This window comes from Ictalurus furcatus, chromosome 20 (assembly GCF_023375685.1).
Source record: "Ictalurus furcatus strain D&B chromosome 20, Billie_1.0, whole genome shotgun sequence".
Classification (NCBI taxonomy): domain Eukaryota; kingdom Metazoa; phylum Chordata; class Actinopteri; order Siluriformes; family Ictaluridae; genus Ictalurus; species Ictalurus furcatus.
In genome coordinates this window covers 15,149,504-15,167,362 of record NC_071274.1, presented here as the reverse complement: position 1 = coordinate 15,167,362, position 17,859 = coordinate 15,149,504, and the positions used below count along the sequence as shown (strand labels likewise).

The 17,859-nt window shown below is 41.8% G+C and overlaps 1 protein-coding gene across 1 annotated transcript; it reads left to right on the top strand.

The window, feature by feature from the left end:
- On the top strand, nucleotides 1–16,570 carry LOC128623812 (junctional cadherin 5-associated protein). The gene is made up of 6 exons (XM_053650917.1): nucleotides 1–338; nucleotides 3,862–3,974; nucleotides 4,985–5,515; nucleotides 5,933–7,590; nucleotides 8,101–11,409; nucleotides 16,373–16,570. The coding sequence occupies exons 3-6, from the start codon at nucleotides 5,157–5,159 to the stop codon at nucleotides 16,405–16,407; spliced, it is 5,361 nt and encodes a 1,786-aa protein (XP_053506892.1). The 5' UTR covers nucleotides 1–338; nucleotides 3,862–3,974; nucleotides 4,985–5,156; the 3' UTR covers nucleotides 16,408–16,570.
- Nucleotides 16,571–17,859: the final 1,289 nt, after the last annotated feature.

Sequence of the window (17,859 nt, the reverse complement as noted above, 5' to 3'; positions counted from 1 at the left end):
AAAAGGCGCCGCGTGTTTTCGTGGCTCTGCGGATCGGCTTTTGGGCAAGGAAGGAGCGGAAGGTGTGATTTGGCGGATTTTAAGGCGATACCGTGTGGGAGGCAATACCAGCGAAGCATGTGCTTCATGCTCTTTAATAACAGAGCTCCACACTCCATAGGGGGAGCGGCGAATCCGTTTTGGGTGTTTCTCGCGCCGCAAAGTTGCTCGCTGATGCTGCCATGGCGACACGCGGCAGCCCATTTTTTTGCGCGCGGCTGTCCGTCGGTCCGGAGTGACGCCGTTTTCTCACCTGCCTGAGTTTTTTCAAGCTACCTGTCCAGGGCTGCTGAGAGGAGGTTGTGTATTCGGCCGGCGTGCATGTGTGTGTGTGTGCATATGTGTACATGTCTGCGTGTTTCAAAATGACTGCCTGGGCAGCTGTTGCCATGTTGCCAAGTGGGCACAGGGTATACAATTTTGCATAATAAACCTGTCTAGTCTGTAGAACCAAAGGTGAATATGGCTTTGCATGTAGTTAAAGTTTTACATAATCATATGACATGTTTTGTCCCACTGCCACACCTTTAAAGTTACCATGATGCACGGTTAATTGGATATTACATAGCCTTGATTAAAAGTTTTTACAGGGGACAAAAAAATTAAGTATACAAATATGTACTGAATGTTCCACATAGGGACAGATGACTGGCTGGTTATATAATAATATGATAATATGCATTTGACAGTATGTGCAACCAAGTCATTCAGAGAAGTAGTTGTTTCTTCAGTAGCCCCCTGGGCTGCATTCACTCAGGAGAAATCGCAACATTTTATTTCAGTGGCGATGCTGTTGCACTCTCATACTCCATCAAAATGAGGCAGCAGCACCCCTTTTTTCTACCTAGCAACACCAATGTGATATCATTGACAGCAGCTGTCATGGTCATATCACACTTGGACTATAGCTATCTCTCCCCTCTGACTGTTAGCATTAAAAAGGTAACGCCACAGAGAGGTTGGGGGTCCAGCCGCATGCTGTAGCACCTCATCTAGTGCTCAGTGGAAATGTTCAAACATCACTGTACAAGGTGTCAGCATTTGTATTTGGGCAGTGTCATGGCAGTTTGGGCATTTAATTGTCTTTTATTATTTAAATGCATACTGTGTATACCATAATTGTCCTACACACCCTCAGGACAATTTTATGTGCTTCTGCAAGAAAACAGTGCATATATTTCTTTTAATTTATTTTGCTTACATTGTCTCACAGACTTTGGCCTAGTTGTTTATAAGATAATTGGAATATAAATGGCAAGATAACATTTATATTATTAACATCACTTTTTACTATATCATGTAGACAGAAAACACAAATCTGGTGCATTTTTATTAAAGGTGAATAGGCATGCTTGTGAAACTTTTTTAGACAATGTTTTTTTTATGGGTGTAGTTTTAGCTGGGTTTTACCACTGGTCTAATTGTGTTTGCTATTTGTTGTGCTTTTCATAGTAACTTACAATAAGATTTCTACAACAGTCATTTTCAAACATTTGGGTTATGTATTATAAACTGCACATTTTTCTCAGATGTGCACAAACACAGCATGAGAACGTGCAAAGGTCATATAGAGGTCATATGTGTAGGCTTTGGTCTGTTTGCTTAAAGACTGCAATGTGCAAACATTATGCTGGTTTCTGCTCAGTTAATGCAAGTCCTCGCTGCAGCTTCCAGCATAGCTTTCAGTATTTCACTCTACACTGCAATTTCAGCCTCTCTGCACACCAGTCATCAAATCATCTAGGAGAATAGCTCAGGAAAAAAAGGCTATATGTAGTTCAAAATGGACACTTATAAACATTTATATACAGGCAGAGTATCTGTAGGGTGTGAAGCAAGGTCATTGTGATTAACACCATCTGCAAGGTCATGTTAAGGTCATCGTTGGGGTCAAAGGTTAAGACCTGGACAAACGCAAGATCGAGGTGGGGTTTTGCTATTAACGGAAACCGTGAAATCAGATAGAACAAACTGTCCTGTTTTGTTTGTGTTTAATCACTTCCTGCTGACTACTTAATTTTGTTGGCTGCATGGGCACTATTTCCAATACATCAATCCTTTTTCATCTTGAGTTTTTTTGTTTTTTTTTTCTTTTACTGGGCATTCAGAAACAATAGAGCACAATTTTGTGCAAGTTCATTGCTTTTTAATCACTCCTAGAGCAAGCTTGGGAAAGTGTGCCCTACACTTCAGAATGCAATATTTTTTAACAGTACAACGTTTGGTGTCACAAAAAAGGGACTGGCTGCAAATTGTATAAGACCTTGATCATCTCTCTAATATTGCTGCTATAATTACATACAATCTATCATCCAAATAAACAGCTATGACAACTTTGAGGAAAAAGCTAAATAACTGCTGACATTTCAATTATGGTGTGAGAAAAAGGGTAAACAACAGTATATTACCAAAAGCTAAAAAATAGCAATTGCAAAGCAGGTGACTTGGTGGTTAGCATGATTGCCCTGTGTGTGTGGAGTTTGCATGTGTTCCCTGTGCTTTGGGGGTTTCCTCTGGGTACTCTGGTTTCCTCCCCTAGTACAAAGACATGCGTTATAGGCTGACTGGTATTTCTAAATTGTCCATAGTGTGTGAATGGGTGTGTGAGTGTGTGTGCGATTGTTGGCACTAGGCTTGCTGCAATCGTCTGTGTTACCGGTGTTACACAGTGTTCGGCCGCACACTGATTACATCACTTGCCCTCCGTGGCACCGCCTCCCCTGTTGTTTTGCTTTTTTATAGTAATACAAATCATTTAGTTCAGTTAGAGAACGGACGGTACAATTAAAAACCGAACGCGTCTGCTCAATTCAGTATGAGCCAAATGAGTCAGAGTTGCAGCACAGATTAGCAGGAGTTAGATTTCACTGATCACATAATGAAAGTGAGGCGAGCTGACTGACAAGATGATGGTGGAAGATTTGGTTTCAAAGCGAAATGTAAAAGCGCCTATTTGGCAATATTTTGGATATGTTGTTGTGTTTTTCATTAAGTATAATAATGAACACACCATTCAAGCAATTGCTGCCCCCAAGTTGCCACTAATTCAAAAGCGAAAATGAAATGTGGACGGCCGCACGGGCATTCATAAGCGATTTAAAAGCGAGGTGGAAAAGTGCCAACTAGTGAACTAGTGAAAGAGAAATTTTAAAAATGCACTAATCAGTGTGAAAATGTTTTTTTTTTGTTTGATTTACATGCTACATGCTAGGCTGAGCATGTAAGCAGATTAATAAGGCAAACTACATGCAAACTAAACTGTGTACACTCACCAGAGCTCTTCTACTTCCTTCCAAGCTTTATTTTTCTTCGTATTGTCACTGTACACATTAAATGAAAGGTCACACATGGCAGGATAAGATGAAATCACAGATTGTCTTGCATTTTTCTGCGTGAAATAGTAAATGAGAATTGCAGCTGCATGTCACATAGGTACGTAGTAAATGAATACTTTGTTGCTTGCTAGTGTGAACATAAGGTTAGAAACAAATTTAAACAAAAAAGTCTATCAAAATGTCCATAAGACAAGCAAAATATATCTAGTCAATCAATCAGTAATCAATCTAGTGTGTCTATATTTTAAGTTTAATACTTTTCTCACAAATAGAACACCATATTGGATTAGGCAAGGAACTGCATACTCTGATAGATAAGGCATGATTTTCCTGTTATACCAAGTGAATGTGCATGACAGGGAGATTGCAGCATTGTGGTCTGTGAAAGCCAGCTAGTTGCGAGTCAATACCCCAAGGTTCCTAGCAGACCTTGCAAATAATATCGATGGGGAGCCAATCCTGAAGGTGATGTTGTGATGGATTGCAGGACTACCTGGGATGGCAAGCAGCTCTGTCGTCAAGAGGTAGCGTGTGATGGTGGTATCCAGGTTGCAGTGTCAGTGAGGCAAGCAAAAAGACACTTGCATGTCTACTGCATAGGTAGGAAAAGGTGGTTCTGTGTGAGAAATTAAACATATTGTAAAATAGTATATATGTAAGTAACCAATTATGTCTAACTTTAAAAGGATTTAACTTTTTATGGACATTTGCTTCTACCTACGTATATCATTCTGTCCTTTAGTCTGCGTTGACATTGAGCCTTACTTACACTGATGGCAAAATAAGCTTAAAGCTCACTGGACACTTTAATAAGAACTCTTGTAGACTTGCTCATTCATGCAATTATCCAATCAGTCATTTTTGTGGCAGCAGTGCCATGAACAAAATCATGCAGGTCAAGAGCTTCATTTAATGTTCACAGCAAACATCAGAATGGGTAAAAATGTGATCTGGATGACTCTGATCATGGCATGGTTGTTGGTGGCAGACAGACAGGTTTGAGTATTTCAGAAACTGCTGATCTCCTGGGATTTTTACACACAACAGTCTATGTGATGCGGTCTTCTGCTGTAGTAGCCCATCCAACCCAAAGGGTCATGTTGTGCAATCTGAGATGCTCTTCTGCAAACCATGGATGTAAAGTATGGCCCTTCTGCTCTGATCTCTCAACAAAAAGGCATTTCAGCCCACAGACATGCTGCAAACAGGATGTTTTTAGTTTTTCCACCCAATTCTGTGCAAATTCTAGAGACTGTGTTTCTGAAATATTCATACCAGCCTGTCTGGCACCATCAACCATGCCATGGTCACTGAGATCACATTTTCCCCCATTCTGATGTTCAATGTGAAAATTAACTGGAGCCCTTTACCCTACCAGCATGATTTTATGCATTGTGTTACACAAGCACTTTTTAAAATCTATTTTCTACAGAGTAGATAAGGAATCTTTTTAAAAAACTTTTTTAACTTTTGTTTTATGGTTAGCCTTTTAATAAAAATTATTTGACGTGTATATTGGCTACATCCTACTTTACGTACTTTGATAACCAGGGCATGAATATTAAGGTGTAAAATGGTTCTCTCTCTCCCCCTCTCCCTCCTCTCTTTAGTGATGGCCTCTGCTGAGCTGCTGTGTTCCTGCTTCCATCAGCATTGCTCCTAGGCCACACACACACACACACACACACACACACGCTTACATACACTCACATACACACATAAACATACAGGCATACACCTGTATCAGGTTCACCTCCATACACACAGACACAAGCAAACAACATGTACAGTGTGGAAGACTTGCTGATCTCTCATGGATACAAACTGCCCAGGAGTGGCCCTTCCTCATCTTCTGCACCTTACGACAATCGAAACACTGACTGTCGGCGTGACAACGTGGAGAACCGTCCCTCTGGTGGTGGCGGGGCCTTGAACGGCTTTGGGACAGCAGAAGGTGGAGGAGACAGCCGGACAGAAACAGGGACGGGGGCCTACAGACCGACTCAGTCTGTAAAAGCATATCCCGAAAACAACAACAATATCAACGAGGGACCTGAACGAATCCAGAGGAGGCTGGAAGTTCCTGTCGGTTTCCTTGGTGATCTGCAGCCTCTAGGAGACTCACTTGCTACTGACAGTGGGTGAGTGGGTCATGTATAGCAATACTGATATACTTGAGGTTATTCACTGTCAAATAAGTGGGGCAAATTCCCATGAATTATGGATCCATGCATCAGAAACAATTTCAGAATAAAATTTTAATAAGAATTTACATAAAATTTTGCATTTAATGGTTGATTGGGGTCAGACTTTCCTTGAAACCTGCATAATTGACTCCTGGATCTCACAATTTGAATGATATTAAATGTGTATACAGTAGCTTACTTTGAATTGCAGTGTAACAGCCTACTTTATGAAGGATGACATAGAATAGCTCCTTCGTGTAATAACTACATTTTCTTTTAACGTGATTTTTAGCTCTCATACATGCTAGCATGTAGAACAGTTTATTGTCTGTTCATAAGTTGTGTCATAATCTGCATTATTTTTGTTCTCAGGTTTTATGATGCCCCCAGCTTGACGTTTTCTGAACACACAGATGAGCGAGATATTGCCTACTGGAGAAGGAGAGGGCAAGACTTCAGTGCTCTATTGGACTTTGCTGACCCTAGGGAGTTGCGTGTGTCGGGAGGGCCTTGGAGAGGCCCAATGCTGGCTCCTGAGGAGCTAAGGACAGAAAGGCCATTGACAAGATGGGAAGAAGTGCAGTGGATGCGAGAACCCATAGACTCAGGCCCAGAGACACTACGAGTGACTGGAGAAAGGAAGTGCCAAAGCCTGGGTACGGAGGAGTGGCGTCCTGCAGTAGGTCTGGGCCGGCAGTTATCTGATGGAGAAGCTGAACGCTGGTCTCAGGAACAGCAGCACCGTTTGCGGCCCACAGAGGGCAGTGTGCCTGCCACAGTCAGGATGAAGTCTCAGTCACTGCCCCGAGTTCTCTCTCCTGAAGATCCACAGTATGGAGAGCATCCCCAAACGGGTGCCTCAAGCCAGGCCCCTACACAAAGAAACAGCTCTGTGCCATACAGTCGTTATCATAATGAATGGCCATTAGGAGAACGGTGGAGTGGTCAGAGTCAAGGTCCCACTGCACTTGTGCCAAAGCCACGTTTCAGTCGACCCATAAAGCCCCCATCTTATGAGACTCACCAGCAGAATAGGGGGAGTTGGGAAACTCTTTCTTCTGAACCAGTTTCTAAACCCAGAGACCGGTCAATTTGCTATTCTCAGAGCTTTGAACCATTAAGAGACAGGTCTGGATGCTATTCCCAGAGCGCAGAGCCATTACGGGATCGGTCCATATGCTTTTCACAGAGCGCAGAGCCACTGAGAGATCGAATGGTGAGCCATTCCCAAAGTGCCGAACCGCTACGATTTGTTAGTCATTCACAAAGTGCAGACCTGTTAAGAGACCGCTTTTTAAGCCACTCTCACAGTGCTGACCTTTTAAGGGACAGATCACTTTGTTATAGCTCAGAACTACTTCGAGACCGGTCTATGTGTTACTCACAGAGTGCAGAATTACTGAGACCAGAGGCATATAGGGCAGATCTGTTTTATCAGGAATTGACTGGTATGGAGCCCCCTGGTTACATCCCACCCCCCTCTTACAGGAGATTTCTGCCTCCCAGGAGTGGACAGATTTACCGTGCTGATTCTGCCCTTGTCCGATGGAAACGAGAACCAGTAAGTGCTGAGATGGGTGAGTGGTTTTCAAGAACAGCAGGAATGTCATGGTCAGAACGTCAGGAAGACAGGAGTATGGCAGTTGTTCCCAGACGGCCAGTGCATCCAGGGCCAGTCATACCAAATCGACCTGTTCAGTATGTCCCGTTTGAAGACCCACGTGTTAGGCATATCTCAGGGGGGCCCAGTGGAAACTCACTCACAGATGCAGACAAGATTCGACATGTCAACAAAGAGCTTCCCTGCACTGCAACTTTAGGACAATCCACACATGATAGTGCCTTCCTCCCTCCACAAGGGCCGAGCACGGACACTCACAAACCAGCTCTCAGTGAACAGGAGAACGCTAACCGATGGAACAGAGGATTGAACAAAGGCAATGAAAGTGTAGCACCAGACCAGAGCTTTTCCAAGTACTCCACAACATTTCAGGCAAGACCCTCACAACCAGTTATAAAGGTTGAGCGGAGTACAGATCAGCAGGTTAAGGTAGATAGAATTACAGACCAAGGTCAAGTCAAGGTAGAGAGAACAGAACAGGTTAAAGTGGACAGACCTGCAGAGCAGGTCAAAGTTGACAAAATTATAGACCAGGTCAAGCCAGAAAGAGTTGCCGATCAAGTCAAAGTTGCAGAAGTGAAGCCAGAACGATTTATAGACAAACAGATTAAAACAGATAGAATGACAGACCAAACAAAAATAGATAAAAATCCAGACCAGGGTAAAACAGATAGATACTGTGAAAAACAAACTAAACTGGATAAACTGGCAGAGAGGATTCCAGACAAACCAATAAAAACTGAGAGAATTCTGGATAAGCCCAGTAAAACAGATAGAGGTCCTGACAAGCAAGTCAAAGCAGACAAAATTCCAGAAAAGCTTAAGGGAGACAAAATGTCAGAAAAACAAAGTAAATCTGATAAATTAACGGACAAGCTCATTAAGTCAGAGAAACAGACAAAAGCAGACTTAAGTGTAGAACAGTTAAAAGCTGAGAAAGTCACAGACAAACAGACAAAGGTAGACAAATCAATTGAAAAGGGTTCCTCAGAAAGCGTTTCCACAGCAAAGACAGAAGTAGCATATGAGCCTGAGAAAAAGAGTGTGAAAAAGAAATTAAGTGAGACTATTTTCTGCCTGGTGTCTGTCCCTCTTTCACAATCTAGTGGAAAGTCAAGAGATCAAAACAACAATGAAGAAAAAGAACCTGAATCCCCTCGTATTCCTCCCCCTCCACCACCAAGCTCCTCAAGTGAAAACAGCAACACCCTTGGTTCGCTGCCAAACCAAAGCCTCAAAAGCACATCCACCACCTCCACGGATTTGGAACTACAGGCACTTACACTTGGCAGTGCTTCCAGTAGCATAATCACCAGAAGAGCTCATCGCAGGAGAAACTCTCGCACTAAAATAATAAAGCCAAACCCCCATGATGAGCTGAGACGTTATTCTGGGGCTTGGCCAGGGGACCAGTATCGTGACCAGGAAACCCAAACTAGTCCTGAACTTGCAAAGAGTGCTCAACATCCAGGTCCTGATAAAATGGAAGCACAAACACTGCCTGCTGTCCCAGAAGTAGAAGCTCTTGCTGAAAGTGGGTCAGGAGTTCCAGGTGCCTCTGGGCCTACAGGAGGCACAGGGGCTACAGGAAATCCAGGACCTTCAGGAACTACAGGGGCTACAGGAAATGCAGGGCCTACAGGAACTTCAGGGGCCACAGCAGCCCCTGGGCCTTCAGACCCCAGTACTCCCTTTGGGTATCCTATGAAAGGTCAGAAAAGTCTAAAACCATCCAGCAACAGTGCCTTTTCAAGAACAGGCACCTTCAAGAGCACAGGTTCACACAGACCTCCATTACATCCTCCCCCACATCCACCACCACCACCTCCAACCCAACCACCATCCCAACCACCGCCACCACCCCCAACACATCCTCCACCAAAATCACCCCCCTTGGATCAAGCTGAAGATTTAAAGTCAATTGCTGGCCCTAACCCAGAGGCTTTTGGTCAATTCTTGTTGAAGCCAGTGAGCCGAAGGTCTTGGGATGCCATTGAGGAGCTAGAGTCCATTAATAAAGAATTGCAAGAGCAAGCAGGTAAGCGTCCTAGTGTGGACCAGTGCATTGAAGACCTTAATGAGGCCTACAAAGATATCCTGGAGCTTACCACTGCCAGCAATAACCTTCCCAACCGTTCCTCCATGCAAATCCCTGACCGTATAAAAGCCAGACTGTCCACTGATCCATTAGGAATGCCTACAACTACACTTAGGTCCAGCCTAGTACCAGGAAGTGACCCAGAATACAGGGAGGTTAAGAGTGCCTTTTCCCGACCATCAACAGGGAAGAGTGTTAGCTTCAGCAAACAGCTAAGGGAGGAGATTTGTCCAGCAGCTCCTCCACCAGAAACAGGTTTCAGAGATTACAAAACAGTAATGGCCCAGATAACTCAGCGCAAAGCCTGCAGATCAGTGAAGTTGGATGTCTCAACTCCTAAGGATACCCTTGTCAAAGATGAGAGTTTGACTGCACAAACCTCCTCCACTTCATCCATGTCAGCTGAGATCCCATGGGGAGACAGGCAGCCCATGCAGGATGCCTCAACCCTAACCAGCCCCCCAGACTATGAGCACATCTGTCAAACACTCCAAATGGCCCGTGATTCTGGGGCGATCAGCCGAGGGGCCTCTGTAAAATCCAAACCAGGTAGTGCCATGAGCATTGATCAGCAGCATGTGGCCATGCCTAGTGGATCTGCAGTAGATTCAGAGCAGCCATGCTGCTCATTAGCATTAGAAAATGAAAATAATTTGAGACAGGAGCCAATATCTTTATTAAGTGAAGAGAGAACCACTGGCTTTAGAAGGGTAACAAATCAGAGTAACAAACTCCTTGGTAACAGAAGTGTGCTGTGTGGCATCACAGGTGGCAAGCCAATAGGAGACAAAGCAGGTTTAGAGGGGAACCCAGAAGTACCAGCTGACTGGCAGATGCAGCTGTCACTAGCTGAGAAGCATATTGCCACACTTATCACTGGGGAAGAGTCCAAGCCTGGGTCAGTTGAGGCTCTAGATGAAATGAGTGACATTAAGAAGAGTGAAGGCATCTCTGCCAGTAAGTTGGAAGATCAAGCAAACAAGGCACTGGAAGGAGACAACCTTGAAGCCTGTGAACAAATTAATACCCAAGTAGAGCAGCAAGAGACTGAACTAGCACAAGTGGCTGAAAGCCAGATGACTCTAGAAATAAGAACTGATGGTGATAACAGAAGGAAAGAAGAAGAGGAGACACAGTTAGAGCCAGAAAATTTCCAACAGGAAGACTCTGTCACTGAAGGTACAGAATTACAAGCCCAGGAGGATGAGCAAATGCATGAGTCCAACAAGGAACAAAGTGTGATTTTAAGACCAAACAAGGGTGCAATGTGGACTCATTCAGGCCTAGACCCAGGGCTACTGCCAGAGTTTCCCCCAGAGCACCTTCCCCTGTCTGTGTTAGCTTATCCAAATCGGAGATTATCTTTAGAGTTGGATTGGGAGAGAAGTGGCTGGGAAGGAGCTAGGTGGAGCCTTGGAGGGGGTTGGGCAAGAGAAAGGCGATCCCTTGATGCTGAAAGGCAGGATTTAGGTGAGGATAGGTGGGGTTTAGAAAGTGATAGACAACAATCCAGTGGTGAAAAGCGTGGTCTAGGTGGTTGGCGTGGGTGTGGGATTGATAGGCAGGGTTCAGATGATTCAGATTGGGATTTAGACACTGACACCCACAACATAAGGGATAAAGGAAGGGTTGTAGAAGAATGGAACCCTAAGCAAGGACAGGATCAAAGTGAAGACCAAAGCAGTAATGTGTCTAATAAAGACTTAGTGGTGGACAAACATAACTTGGTAGATGAAAAGATTCAAGGTGCTGAAGAGAGTCCAAGGATCAAGGAGGTGCAAGGCTCAGGAAAACGGGGCAGAGTGCTTTCTCAGCGAATTGAGGCCCTGCATGATCGTTTTATAGCCCCACCTGGACATGGTTCTGAAGAGAGACTTGCCCGTATGAGAGAGGTGGACACTGTCTCCCGCATGAGACGCCTTAGCCTTCGTAGCACAGACTCATGGGATGGACTATATGGGGTGGCCTTTGTTTCCAGTGCTGAAGAGCTGGGGAGGGATGATAGACAGTCCCTTCCTTCATCCCAGGAACTTCCAAACACAGCAGAGAAGGAGGACAGAAAAATCAGAGAGCCCTGCTCTGACAGCAATGAGCCTTGCAAGACACAAAATGACCATCCAATTTCAGCAGGTACTTTGCCAGTCTTTTATTACTTTATTACCAACATTTTAAATATGTTTTGAACTGGTGCACTAATTAAATGGGTAAAATGGGTATAAATTAACTAAGTCATAAGGAGCTAGTCTTTATAATTTGTCATAGGTAATATTTGGAGCACTGTGAGAATTTTCCAAAATCAGATGTATACCATATCTAATACCAAATTATTTAAACACATAATCAAGGAGTATTAACCAGATATGTGTGATTATGTGAGTAAACTAGTGAAAATAGAATACTTGCTGTAGTATAAGTTATTATAAGCTCTTTTTCAACCAACTACTTTGGAGTCTTGTCACAAATTTCCATACACTTTACTGCCAGCACAGTCTTCTAATAAAAGATGTTCATCAAAATATACAACCCCAATTCCAAAAAAGTTGGGACGCTGTGTAAAATGTAAATAAAAACAGAATTCAATGATTTGCAAATCTCATAAACCCATATGTTATTCACAATAGAACACAGAAAACATATAAATTCTTAAACTGAGGAAATTTAATTTTGAATTTGATGGCCGCAACACGTCCCAAAAAAGTTGGGATGGGGCAATAAAAGGCTTGAAAAGTAAGTGTTAATAAAAAGAAACAGCTGGGGGAACATTTGGAAAATAATTAGTTTAATTGGCAACAGGTCAGTAACTTGATTGGTATAAAAAAGTATCTTAGACAGGCAGAGTTTCTCAGAAGTAAAGATGGGATGAAATCTGGATGGAAGCATATGTTGCTCTAAAACCTGTATATACCTTTCAGCATTGATGGTGCCTTTCCAGATGTGCAAGCTGCCCATTCCATAGGCAATAATGCACCCCAGTACCATCAGAGATGCAGGCTTTTGAACTGAGTGCTGATAAAAAGTCGAATGATCCCTCTCCTCTTCAGTCCTCTTTAGTTTAAAGGATGATGCGTGCATGGTTTCCAAAAAGAATTTCAAATTTCGTTTCATCTGACCACAGAACAGCTTTCCACTTTGCCTCAGTCCATTTTAAATGAACTTTGGCCCAGAGAAGACGGCAGCATTTCTGGATCATGTTTACATATGGCTCCTTTGTATGATAGAGCTTTAACCAGCATTTGTGGATGGCACAGCGAACCGTGTTCACAGATAAGGAGTTCTGGAGGTGTTTCTGAGCCCATGCAGTGATTTCCATTACAGAATCCTTCCTGTTTTTAATGCAGTGCTGCCTGAGGGCCCGAAGATCATGCAATATTGATTTTTGCCCTTGTCCCTTGCATACAGATATTTATCCAGATTCTCAGAATCTTTTGATGATATTATGTACTGTAGATGATGAGATTTATGTTGAGGAACATTATTCTGAAATTGTACTACAATTTGTAGACAATTTTTTCACAGATTGGTGAACCTCTGCCCATCTTTACTTCTGAGAGACTCTGCCTCTCTAAGATACTCTTTTTATACCCAATCATGTTACTGACCTGTTGCCAATTAAGCTAATTAGTTGCAAAATGTTCTTTTTTTTATTATTGTGAATAACTTGCATTTATGAGATTTCCAAATCATTCCATTCCGTTTTTAATTTACATTTTACACAGTGTCCCAACTTTTCATTGGATTAGGGGTTGTACAATGAAAACGTGTGGTTTGGTAAAATAAGCTTTATTTGTCTAGCGCTTCTTTATACATTTTGTCAAATGTCAGTTTTAAAAGCATGATTGGCTTCAGGTCCACCATGACCCTAATCAGGATAAAGCTGTTTCTGAAGATTGTGTGAAATGTGTGAAAATGAATGTAATATAATGATACTACAGAAGCACTATTGACATACATGTTATATGACTATGCAAATGTAGAAAAACTGCCAATATATAAAACTGAACATGAAAAAATGCTAGATTGTTTAACATTTATAAACAAAAATAAGACATTGATTGCAGAGCGCATTTAAAATCATCAATTCCTGTTCTCAGTGAAGTTCAAATCTAAGAGAACCCCAGAGACTAGAACAGTTAAGGAAAATGACAAGTAATTTGAGTAGTAATTTTGAACCTGTTAATGAGATCAGTTAAACCAAAGAATATGCATACAGATCAGCCCTTGTGTCACCAAAACAGTTCTGACCTATTGAGGCATGGACCGAACAAGACCTCTGAAGGTGTGCTATGGTATTTGGCACCAAGATATTAGCAGCATATCCTTTAAGTTCGGTAAGTTGTGAGGTGGGGCCTTCATGGATCAGAATTCTTTGTCCAGAACATCCCACAGATGCTTGATTGGATCTGAGTTCTGAGGAGGCCAAGTCAACACCTTGAACTCTTTGTCATGTTCCTCAAACCATTCCTGAACAATTTCTGGCAGGCACATTATTCTGCTGAAAGCAGCCACTGCCATTAGTGAATACCGTTGCCATGAAGGGGTGTACTTGGTCTGCAACAATGTTTAGGTAGGTGGTACATGTCAAAGTTCTGCTAGTAAACCTTGGCTCCTGGCATTCATGTGGATGTTAATCCACATGAATGACAGGAGCCAAGGTTTACTAGCAGAACATTACCCAGAGCATCACACCGCCTCCGCCAGCTTGCCTTCTTCCCATAGTGCATATTGGATCAGGATTGGACCAGACAGGCTAGCCTTTGCTCCCCATGTGCATCAGTGAGCCTTTGGGCACCCATGACCCTGTTGCTGGTTCACCGGTTGTCCTTCCTTGGACCACTTTTGTTAGGTACTAACCACAGCATACCGGGAACACCCCATAAGACCTTGCGTTTTGAAGATGCTTTAACCCAGTCACCTAGCCATCACAATTTGGCCCCTGTCAAAGTTGCTCAGATCCTTACACTTGCCCATTTTTCCTGCTTCCATCACATCAACTTTGAGAACTGACTGTTCACTTACTACCTAATACAGCCCACCCCTTGACAGATGCCATTATAATAAGATAATCAATGTTATTCACACACACACACACATTTTATATATATATATATATATATATATATATATATATATATATATCAGCAAAAAAGAAACTTCTCTTTTTCAGGATTTTTCAGGAGACTGTATTTTAAAGATAATTTTGTGAAATCCAAATAAGCTTTACGGATCTTTATTGGAAAGGGTTTAAAGAGTGTTTTTCATGCTTCTTTAATGAACCATAAACAATTATTGCTCATGCACCTGTGGAAAAGTCCTTAAGACACTAGCAGTTTACAGGCGGTAGGTAATTAAAGTCACAGTTACAATAATTTAGGACACTAAAGAGACCTTTCTACTGACTCTGAAAAACACCAGAAGAAAGATGCCTAGGGTTCCTGCTCACCTGTGTGAACATGCCATAGACCTGCTGCAGGGAGGCATGAGGACTGCAGATGTGGCCAAAGCAAAAAACTGCAATGTCTGTAATGTAAAACACCTAAGACAGTGTATAGGGTGACAGGGAGGACAGCTGATCATCCTTGCAGTGGAAAATTACATGTAACCATGTGTCCCCCCAGACATAATCGAGAACTTGCACTTGAGAACTTGAGAATGAACAGAAAATGCGGTCAAGACATTGCCAAGGTGAGAAATAATGATTTTTGCTTGAAATAAGAATTCATCAAATGTGCTTTCATCAAAGAATCCTCCCTTTGCAGCAGTTACTGCCTTGCAGAACCTTGCAAGAACCCCATGCTTCTTGAAGCACCTCCCACAAGTTGGATTAGCTTCATGAGCACTTTTTTTTACGAACCAAGCTGCAATAGCTCAAACGGGTTAAGATCTGGTGACTGCTCAGGGCGGTCCATTACAGATATTGTAAAATGAACAGTAAAAGACTGGCAGCACGTTGCCAGTAGTTTACTGTTATTTTTACAGTTCTCCTACTGTAATATACTGAACAGTATGTTCTGGTAATAATACCATGCACTGAATTATATTGCTGTATTTTCTTGATTTTACAGTAGACTACTGCCAGCAGGGCTGCCATTACTGTAACCAAATCATTCATGCTCTGTGGATAGGGGTGGGGTCATTCTGGAAGAGACCACTCCCTTCAGTATAGAAATAATAGGGTAAAGGTGATCAGTCAGAATAATTCTATAATGATTTGGAGTGATGATTACCTCTAAGGGGCTAAGTGGAACCAAACCATTCCAGATAACATATCCCACACTATAAGAGGTTGGGCAAGGAAGAAATTTGATGTGTTGTGGGGCAGAAAAAAATAAATAAGTAAGTCATGAACCAGTTTTTCCATCTTTACCCAATTGTACATTCCACTAAAATCACTGACTATTCCCAAGTTATTTAAAAGTACTTGGTGGAAACAATTGGTAAATGAGCATGTAATTTCAAAAGGCAGCATATGCCAGGTGAAGAAAATGTTTTTCTTCAGACATCTGTTAATAACTACTTGATCACCAGGCTGCACCTGTCACTCAGTGTATTTTAGATGTGCATACAGAAATTGTGTTCCAAAAAAAGTGTTTTTTTAAAAATTATTATTATTCCAAACCGAGCAAAATGAGTTAAATGTGCTTGTATTTTTGCACTTAGAATATGGATCTATAAAGTTTCAATTTCAGTAAACACGTGAAATAACTTAAATGCTCGCTGTGAGATGATGTACGATAACCACTAGAGGGAGTAGCACTCTTTCAATTGTGATTCTCTAAAATCAAGTTTAAGTGCTTTCAGGTTGCTTTCCAGTTACTACTATTAGTTTGAGCTTTATCAAGCTGCTTTGTTTTGTTCTCAGGTTCAGTGTGATATCTTGTCATTTATTTATAGATAGTAATATAACACAACCGTATCATTGGGTAATCATTATCTTATTTGTTTGTATGGTTTAAAGTGCTTGTATATATTTGAATGCGGGCTATACAGAAAATGTTCACTTATTGATTTTGACAAAGAGCCAGGACACTTTGACCTTAGGATGTCAAAGACTTTCCCTTAAAATAGTACTAACAGCCACCCTCTTGTGTTACAGAGTCAGAGGAGCCCAGCCAGGTGGAGAAGTCATAGTTGAACCCCGGAAGTCATAAATCAGGGGGTGAAGGGACATCCATTGCCACTAAGAGCCAGCTTCCAACACTGTGACCTGGCTGTCTGCTAAATGCCTTCATTTTCATATGGCACTCGCACAAGAACACTCAGACAGACACACAGACACCCACACACACATGCATTTATGCACTACGTAATTACATAATGCATATGCAGACATATAAACATGTAAACTATCTCACATGCACCTCAGTTCATCATCATGAATTCTGACATGCATTCAAATATAAATGCACACACACATACACAGATAAAAATGGCCTTCTCCGACAAGAGCATTGTGTATCAACTCCACCCTACCTGCTGGGTTTCTTAATGTTGCTGCTCCACTGCCAGAAGGAGGCAAGACCCAACCGCTCCTGTTCCCCATCCTACCTTACTCAATTTCTCATGGGAGTCTGTGCACTGATATGGCCCAATCTTCCAAATTTTACTAATAGAAAATGTGATGTATTAGAAGTATATTATGATACCAAGGAGCTTTTGTAAAATATATCAATAACCAATAGCTATATAGTCCCATTAAATATGGGCCAAACATTTTAAATGGATAGGCCAACCAAATAATGGTTGCTTAATTAGCTTTCATTCATTATTAGCTGCATTCACATTATTTGGTTGAAGTATCCCTTTAAGCAACTCCTTATCCCAACAATCTATACCTTTACATAATTTCGATTCCATTTTTAAAAAATCCTGTGTTGAGATCATGTGTTGAAAATCATGATTTCCTTATTTCTTTTACCTGCCCCACAACACAATAACCTTCTTCCTTGCCCACCGTTAAACCCTGTTTCAAATTACGATGGGGTTAAGTCGTAGCAGCATCTGTTCCTTCTCCTCCTCTCCACCCAGTGCTTCTCTTCTGATGACCTTGTGGAACTTGTGTCAATTGTCAGAACCTGTGGTCTACTTGTAGTCCAGTGTAATTCATTTGTCCAGACATGACTGTTGTCTGTATTGCTACATTTTATGTTCATTTTTTATTTTTAACCAAGTATTGTGGAGGATACATTTGTTTGTATTTGTTGTTAAAGTGTCACCTGAGCTATTCAAAAACTTAGAGCTCCATCTGAGATGGGCAGCTGTAGCAAGTTTAAGATTAGTGGCTCAAGAACTGTTTTACTAATTTAACAGTCAAGCGATCAAAGAGGTCTAAAGCATTTGCTTTTGATCCATAATCCCCATTTGAAAAACATCAGCACTCTGTAACATAATATCCCTAAACATAGAGTGCTACAGTACATGTTGTATTGACTGAAACCATAGATGTGTTTTAGATGAAATAGATGTGTGGATAGAATGAACATTTTAGTATTTGATGAACCGACATTGCACCTTGTGAATGGAAGGTTAGAAATTTTTTTATTTTCCTTAAAAGAAAGAGAATAAAAGCTATTTAGCCTTTTT